This window comes from Myotis myotis, unplaced genomic scaffold (assembly GCF_014108235.1).
Source record: "Myotis myotis isolate mMyoMyo1 unplaced genomic scaffold, mMyoMyo1.p scaffold_m19_p_3, whole genome shotgun sequence".
Taxonomy (NCBI): domain Eukaryota; kingdom Metazoa; phylum Chordata; class Mammalia; order Chiroptera; family Vespertilionidae; genus Myotis; species Myotis myotis.
Window position 1 is genome coordinate 201,252,301 of NW_023416335.1, and position 8,112 is coordinate 201,260,412.

At 45.9% G+C, this 8,112-nt stretch overlaps 1 protein-coding gene across 4 annotated transcripts in view; it reads right to left on the reverse strand.

Moving 5' to 3' along the window:
* Positions 1 to 1,410, reverse strand: part of ALDH1L2 (aldehyde dehydrogenase 1 family member L2) — a 49,006-nt gene extending 47,596 nt beyond the window's left edge. For all 4 annotated transcript variants that reach the window (XR_004966156.1, XM_036300254.1, XM_036300253.1 and 1 more), the window contains exon 1: positions 1,210 to 1,410. Coding sequence is in view for 3 of the 4 variants with exons in the window: in XM_036300254.1 (XP_036156147.1) it covers positions 1,210 to 1,257 (48 nt within the window). In the remaining variant the exon portion in view is untranslated. The remainder of the gene's footprint in view (positions 1 to 1,209) is intronic.
* Positions 1,411 to 8,112: the final 6,702 nt, after the last annotated feature.

Here is an 8,112-nt window from a genome sequence, read left to right on the forward strand (position 1 = left end):
AAGGCGTTGACAGAGGAGGCCACTAAAACAGGCTGGCACAGGCCCCTTGCTCTCTTGCCATCCAACCTAGATTCCCGTGTGCCACGTGGCGGGAGGAACTTGAGGAGGAATCCAGCGCACTGCTCGAGAGAACGAGCAAAAGCTCCACCACCGCAGATCTCTTTTTCTCTAATTTAAAAAAGATGGATGCTTCCAACATAACTAGCACCGCCTGCATGGGGTCAAGTGAGTGCTCATTATTTGGTGGTGTCTGGAGGATAAAGCTTTTCCACTTATGCCACTTTGGATCAGTTCTTGGTGCTACTTGACATGTCTTCCCAGCTCCCAACTGTTCCCATTTGAATCTGCACACATGTAATTATGGCTTTGGCAGAAAAGACGAATCGAAAGCAAATTCTTGTGCAACACAGCAAACATGCACTTCCTATTAAGAGATACTGTAAGTGGGATGGATGTGGTTTTTTTTTTCCTCTTCCCTAAGCAGCTTGTAGTCTGCTTAGATACAAGGTGGCATCTCTCCAGAGGCCCCCCAAAATGCTGAAGGCAGTGCCCCACGCAACGTGTGGGTTCTCCTTCCATTTCTGGAGGTGCTGATGCAATTCCAAGGCCCAAGGCTGGGCCAACGCTGGGTTCTTGCTACAGTTTACGAGTGTTCCAGAGTGGCTGCTTCTGCAGCGCTTAGTAACCCTAGAGATCTTGCCGCCTGCAGCTCAGGAATAACGAGCTCGCAGCCACCAGCAATGAGTGCCACTCTCTGAACGGGCCCTTGGAGCCAGTGGGGAGCGCTCATGCCTCTCAGGCCGCCGAGGAGCAGCAGGCTGACTCGATAGCGCTCTCCTCCAGCAGATCGTCTCCGTCTAGCAGCTCGTTACCAGGGAATCTCACGATTGAAAGGGAAAAAAGAAAGGAAGCCCCAGACGCTGCCCCTTGCCTGGTGACCGTTCCCAGCCGTCAATCCCAGCCAGACCTTGGAAGTTCCAAAGCCCCTTCCCCATACAAGGCAACGGCACGCTTGCCAAGCCCCATCCGGGACCCTCCCCGAACTCTCTTCTGCAGTCTCCCAGTTTTAACAGCGTGATCTTGGCTTTTAGCTGTCTAAACACCGCTGCCCACCCCTAACCCCGCCGCCCGGCGCTCCAGCCCATTGTCTCTAGACTCTAGTAACTAGTCCGGGGTGGGAGCAGGGACGCTGGCCAGGGCGGGACTCACCCGGCCGGTGGAGAAGCGCCGGAGCGCCTGGCTGCCCCGCCGCAGCATTCTGGCTGGACACTGGCGCTTGCGAGGGCGGCTCCGCGGGCGGAGGCGCGGGAGGCAGGCGGGTGGCTCAGTGGGCGCGGTATGCAGCTTCTAAGCCCCGGGCGGCCGCGCTAGCTGCTGGCTGGCAAGGTAAGCTCCTGCGTCCACCCCCGGCTCCAGCCCCCGGCTCCAGCCCCGCCCCTTCCAGCCCGCAAGCCCCGCCCCCTCCAGCTGGCAGGGCTCGGTGGCCAATCCCGTGAGATTGGGCGGGGCGTGCGCTGGCCGCTTGGTGCCTCGGCGGCCCCAGGCCAGGTGCTGAGCGAGTGCCCAGAGGTAGGGACGGCTCCCAGGGGCTAGCTCGGTTCCAGTCGTGTTCCAGGTACTCACTGGCTGTGGGACCTTCTACCAATTAACTCAGACCCTCTGTGGTATAGAGGGATCTACCTTAATGTTCAAGCTGTCACTCCAAGTCACGTCCATACACAATCCTGAGAAGGCAACAGGCATGCCAGTGTGCATCGAGTTACGAAATTGAAGGCATGGGGGCACCTTCGCTATTTAAGAATCCTTATACCTATCTCACAGTCCAATAGGAAAATTTAAAGTCTGTGTATAAAGCACATGGCAAAAGACCTGGCACAGAGCTAGTCTCCAATAGATGATTGTCAGATAATGGATAGATAGGTAAATAGATAGATGATAGATAGGTAGGTAGGTAGGTAGATTCCTTTGCTACTCAGACATGCTTAGCTGAGCACTTGTCTCAAAGAGAACTTAGCTGGCCTGCAAAGCCATCTGCAGTCTCATATTGCTCTTATTACTTACTGCTCTTTTGCACATGTAATCCTGTCTAATGGTAGTGCTTGCCAATTCCTCCCTGGATAATGCTTCCTAGGAGAGCTTGTCACCTGCCCTTGTCACTTGTCCCCAACTCTGCATGACCAAATTCCTTCTCTTCTTAAAGATATAGCTCAAATACAGCCTCCTGGAGGCATTTTTCCTGATTCTTTCTCCCTAACAGCCTTATTTCCCCAAACTAATCCTTTACTCCTCTGAACTGGGGAGGATTTTTGTCTTTGCATCTCTTATGACATCTTAATTGGTTCTTGGTATTTATGTACCTGTTATCTTCTCTACTGGAAGCTCCTTGCAAACTGGGCCCTTTCTGATTTATAAGGATTTACAGTACCTATCACTAAAAAGAGCTTTAAAAGTACTTGAGAGAATAAAGGAATGAATATGTTTAGGAAGGTAAGAGGGAGAGGAAAAGAACAATTCTCAAAGCTTGGAGAATTGCAGCAAACATCCAGGGTTTTGCTTTGGGAACTGCCCCTTGCCAATTCAACCCATTTCCCTGACAGTATCTTGTGATTTCTTGACTTTTTAAACTTCTAAATACTGATACTCATTTTATTTGTTCTGATCTGTGTAAACTGGGAGGGGTGGGCAAGGAGTGTGGTTTTTTCCCGAATGGGGGTTCCATAGTTCTATACTCCAACTCCTAACTTTAGAAAATGAGTTTACGTTCACCCAGATACAATGAAATATGATGACTAAGATTTTCTTCTGTAAGAACCAAAACTATAGTTCTCTTGATAATTGGAGGTTAGACAACATGCAATTAGAGAGTTTCACAAACAAAAAAGCACTGCCAATCTAGATTTATATAACCAAAAAAAAGATGAAATACAGTCATTTTAGAAACAAACGCTTGAGAGAATTTGCCATCAGCAGACACACTATAAGAGAAATATTAAAGAGTGTCCTTCAAGCAGGAGGAAAATTACCCATATGGAAGCTTTCAAATGCAGGAATAAATGGGAAAAAAAGGGCAAATATGTGAGTGAATTTAAGTGAACATGAGCCATATGAATAACAACAATAATAATAGAATCTTGTAGATATATATATATATATATATATATATATGAAAATATACAAACAACAATAAAAATTGTTGGGAAAGTTTGGGGAGCTAGGAGGAATGAAATGATCATTAGGCAAAAAGGAAATAATCCTAGATAGAAGTTCAGAGATAAAGGAATGAAGAGCAATAGAAAGGGTAAATATAAGGACAGATTCAAGTTAATATTGTCTAAAGCAGGGGTGGGCAAACTTTTTGACTCGAGGGCCACAATGGGTTCTTAAACTGGACCGGAGGGCCGGAACAAAAGCATGGATGGAGTGTTTGTGTGGACTAATATAAATTCAAAGTGAACATCATTACATAAAAGGGTATGGTCTTTTTTTTTATTTTTATTTTTTTTTAGCTTTATTCATTTCAAACGGGCCGTAGTTTGCCCACAGCTGGTCTAAAGTAATTCTAATATGTTTTATAGAGTTCAAAAATATATATAATTAAAATATATGATAACAATAGTATCTGAGTTTTAGGGAGGGAAGGTGGACTTAAAGTGTTCTAAGGCTATAGCAATGTCTTAGAAATAATAAACATACTAATTTATGTTAGACTATAATAAGTTAAGGATGCATATTATAATCTCTAGTATAACCTCTAAAAGAATAGTAATACTATGTATAACTACCAAGTTAATAGAATGTAAAACTATCAAGAAGACAATTATTTTTTAAAAAAATCAATCCAAAAGAAGGCAGGAAAGGTGAGAAAAAGAAATATGGAATAGGTGGAAAAACATGGAAGGAAATTAGTAAGATGTTAGATTTAAGCTTAAATATACAAGAAATTGCAGTAAATGAAAAAATATCCTAACTGCTTTATTTTTAGAAATTTGCATATGAAGTTCTGTACCCTCATTTTTAACATCTGCCCCACACTCCATGGAGTGTCATACATGTTATTTACTTAACCTATCCTTGCTGGTGGACATAAGGTTGTTTCTAGTCTCTCCCCTGAGCAAACCTTCACCAAAGGATCCAGTCAGGTTTTTAAGATGGGTACCTAGAGGTCTCTTTCTAACCCAAAGGTAGCAGTTTAAACACTGATGCACACCACCAGATTGAGCCTCTAGAACAGCTCAAAAAAAAAAAAAAAAAGTGGGATACAAAAAAAAAAAATGCTAGTTTTTTCAGTAACTCTGGGGATTATCATTGGCCTTTATGTAAGAGATATATTTCATTTCGTTTCATTTATTTAAACTAAAAAAAAAAAAGAGTTCAACATCCGCCAAGAAGAAAGGAGTCCAATAAACACCCCAGGTTCTCAAATGATACCCTTAGAAGACATCACCCTAGGAAAGAGTGTGATATACAGGTAGCACCACTCCTGTTAAACCAGCCCACTACTTCAGACCCCCCATCCCTCCTGGGATCCAGGGGTGGAGCACATGACCTAGAATAAGCCAACGGGTGCATGTCTCCTATCCTCTCAACTACAAGGATTGATTCAACAGTGTGCACAGTGTCCTAGTAAGGCTAATCAAGGCCAGCAAGACTTAATTCTGGGACTTCTGTTTGAACTATCAGTTAAGTGTGCTTCTTTTCTCTCTCATGCTAGATTTGGTGTGCTGATGAGCCTGAAGCTGCCAAGGCCTACCATACAGAACCTAAAGAATGTAGCAAAAATTGTGGAGAGACAGAAAAGAAACAGTAAAAATCTAAGACCTGACATCATTTGTATCCTGAAGCTGGGTGGGTATGAAGGCCAATTTTGCCACTAGATGTATTAAAAATTACATACTGTAACAAGTGCAGTTGTTTCTCAAGGACTCCTGGCTGCTATTTCGGCAGACTCTCTGCATGCAGTTTAGGGGTCAGTCAGGGATTTGGCAGAGTTTATACTCGAATTTTAGACCCCATCCCTTGGGCGAGTCTCCTGCTTCAGTGTATAACCTCTCCCCCACTGCCCAATTTCCAGTTTCTCTTCCAACAACCCTGGATGTAGTTTGCTACCACCTGAGGCCAATAAGACTGCAGCATTTCACTCGTGGATTTGAAGGGGTGAGGGATACTGTCAGGCAAAAAATTCACAAACTCATAATTACTCCCAGTTGCTGAGTAAATTTTCTTCTGGTTTCTACCTGCTTTTGTTCTTTTTCAGATCTTTAAAAAGTTATTTTCATTATATTTTGCTTACTTTTCCTAGTTACTAACTGCAAGTAGGTCTCCATTGCCTCCTTACAAGGACATAGAGGTATTCTTGTAAATTAGTTTGCTACATTAATTATAAGATTTTTCTAAGATATTTATGCTTTTTAAATTCGGTTATCTCAACCCACTTTGTAGATCGTAACTTGTATAGAAAGACTCCCTTTTTGTTGTTGTTCTTTATTTTTATTTTTTATATATTTTATTGATTTTTTACAGAGAGGAAGGGAGAGAGATAGAGAGTTAGAAACATTGATGAGAGAGAAACATCGTTCAGCTGCCTCCTGCACACCTCCTACTGGTGATGTGCCCGCAACCAAGGTACATGCCCTTGACTGGAATCGAACCTGGGACTTTTCAGTCTGCAGGCCGACGCTCTATCCACTGAGCCAAACCGGTTTCGGCTGTTCTTTTTTTTTTTCTTGCCCATTTTTCTCTTTTGAAGATGAAAGAAGGGTTGGCAAACATTTTCTTAAAAAACCTATCCTATCTAATAAAAGACAAAAAGGGTAATTGACCATACCTTCGCTACGCTCCCATTGGCTAATCAGGGAAATATGCAAATTAACTGCCAACTAAGATGGTGGCTAGCAGCCACGCAGCTGAAGTGAGCAGGAGGCTTGCTTGCTCCAGTGATGGAGGAAGCCAAGGTTCCCTGCCTGCCACAGCCCGGCTCTGAGCTCCTTAAGCAACAAAGTTTCAATTATAGAAGCTAAACAAACCCCAGATACCTGCTTTCAGCAGGCCGTGGCCTCAGAGCTGGGAGCGAGCAGGAGCCAGCTCTCAGCTCCAGTGATGGCAACAAAGTTTCAATTATAGAAGGTAAATTAATTCCAGAATAAAAAGAAAAAAGAAAAAAAAGGAGAGGCTGGGAGCTTCAGTCGCCAGCCAGCCTGAAAACGGCCCTCAGCTCCTCACCCAGACTGGCCAGGCACCCCAGTGGGGACCCCCACCCTAAAGGGGGTGTGGCCAGCTGCAGCCATCAGCCCCTTACCCAGGCTGGCCAGGCACCCAAGCGGGACCCTCACCCTGATCTGGGACACCCTTCAGGGCAAACCAGCCGGCCCTCACCCATGCACCAGGCCTCTATCCTATATAGTAATAAAAGAGTAATATGCAAACTGACCCTAACAGCAGAAGGACTGGGAATGACTGGTCACTATGACACACACTGACCACCAGGGGGCAGACACTCAATGCAGGAGCTGCCCTCTGGTGGTCAGTGCGCTCCCACATGGGAGAACTCTGCTCAGCCACAAGCCAGGCTGATGGCTGCCAGTACAGCAGTGGTGGTGGGAGCCTCTCCTGCCTCCTCAGCAGCGCTAAGGATGTCCAACTGCAGCTTAGGTCTGCTCCCCGCTGGCAAGTGGACATCCCCCGAGGGCTGCTGGGCTGCCAGAGGGATGTCTGATTGCCATCTTAGGCCCAATCTCCCAGGGAGCAGGCCTAAGCCAGCAGGTGGTCATCCCCTGAGGGGTCCCAGATTTCGAGAGAGCACAGGCTGGGCTGAGGGAGCCCCCCCCCACTCCCCCCCCCACTACACAAATTTTTGTGCACTGGGCCTCTAGTAGTAAATATTTTAGGCTTGTGGGCCATACGGTTACTGTTGTGACTACTACACTCTTACATTCTGTTGTGAAGCAGCCGTAGACAATATGCAAATAAAAAGGCATGATTGTGTTCCAATAAAACTATTTACAAAAGCAAGTGCAGGTCTGCCAACTATACTTTGTTGATTCCCAAGTTAAGATATCTTAATAATTTCCCTTACCAGACAACTGAGCTCTTTGAAGGATTTTAGTCACTGTGATATATCGACCAGGAGAGGTCCTGATTAAATACTGGTTGAAGAAATTAACATTTTCTCATGCTTCTATTCATTTACTTTATTTCTCTAAATAGCTATCTGGTATAGTATTTCATAGTATGGATGATTAAACTCTGTAATTATTCCCTGTTGATGGACATTTAGATCTTTTCCATTAGTATGTATTAAAAATCAGGCAGTAATGGACCTTCTTATTACTAGAGAGTTACTGGGTAACACATTCTTTTTTGCGGGAAGGTCAGGTACCAGGTATGAACATTTAAAAATGCACTTAGCCTGGCCGGTTGCTTCCTGGTTGAGCCTCAAGGTCTGGGCACATGCCCGGTTGCGGCTCAACCCCCAGTAGGGGGCGTGCGGGAGGCAGCCGATTAATGATTCTCATGATTGGTGTCTTTCTCTCTCTCTCTCTCTCTCTCTGTCTCTCTCCTCCTTCCTCTCTGAAAACCAAAAACAAAACAACACACACGCTTAACAGCGCTTTTCTCCACCTTTTTGAGAGGACGGTGTGGAGAGCGGGCGAATGCAATGTAGGCAGAAGAGTGAAATTCCTCGCCCTGGTGTTGGTAAAGTACCTCCTCCTCTCGCACAGTTTTCTCTCGAGAGGAATCGCACAGACCCTGCAGGAAGAAAGCTGGAAGCTCTCTGATGGTGGCGACAGGGAGGGGGTCGGAAATACCGGCTTCTTGGAAGAAGCGCCTGGACCGCGACTTCCGAGAGGACCAAGCTTCCTGGGAACCCCCCTACCCATCAATTTTGCCCTTTCCAGGGTAGACTGCGGGAACAACTCCCCAGGGATTAAACATGGCCGGCGCACAGCAGGGCGAAATTGAGGGTACCGGTGCGGCGTGAGACGAGAAGTAAACGGTGGCGAGGCCCATATAAAAACAGCACCCGGCGAGCACCGCCGCCACCATGGCAGCCGATCCCGTCGCCGCGGAGGACTCACTTTCCCAGCGGCCCCCGCGGCCGCAGGGACCTAAGCC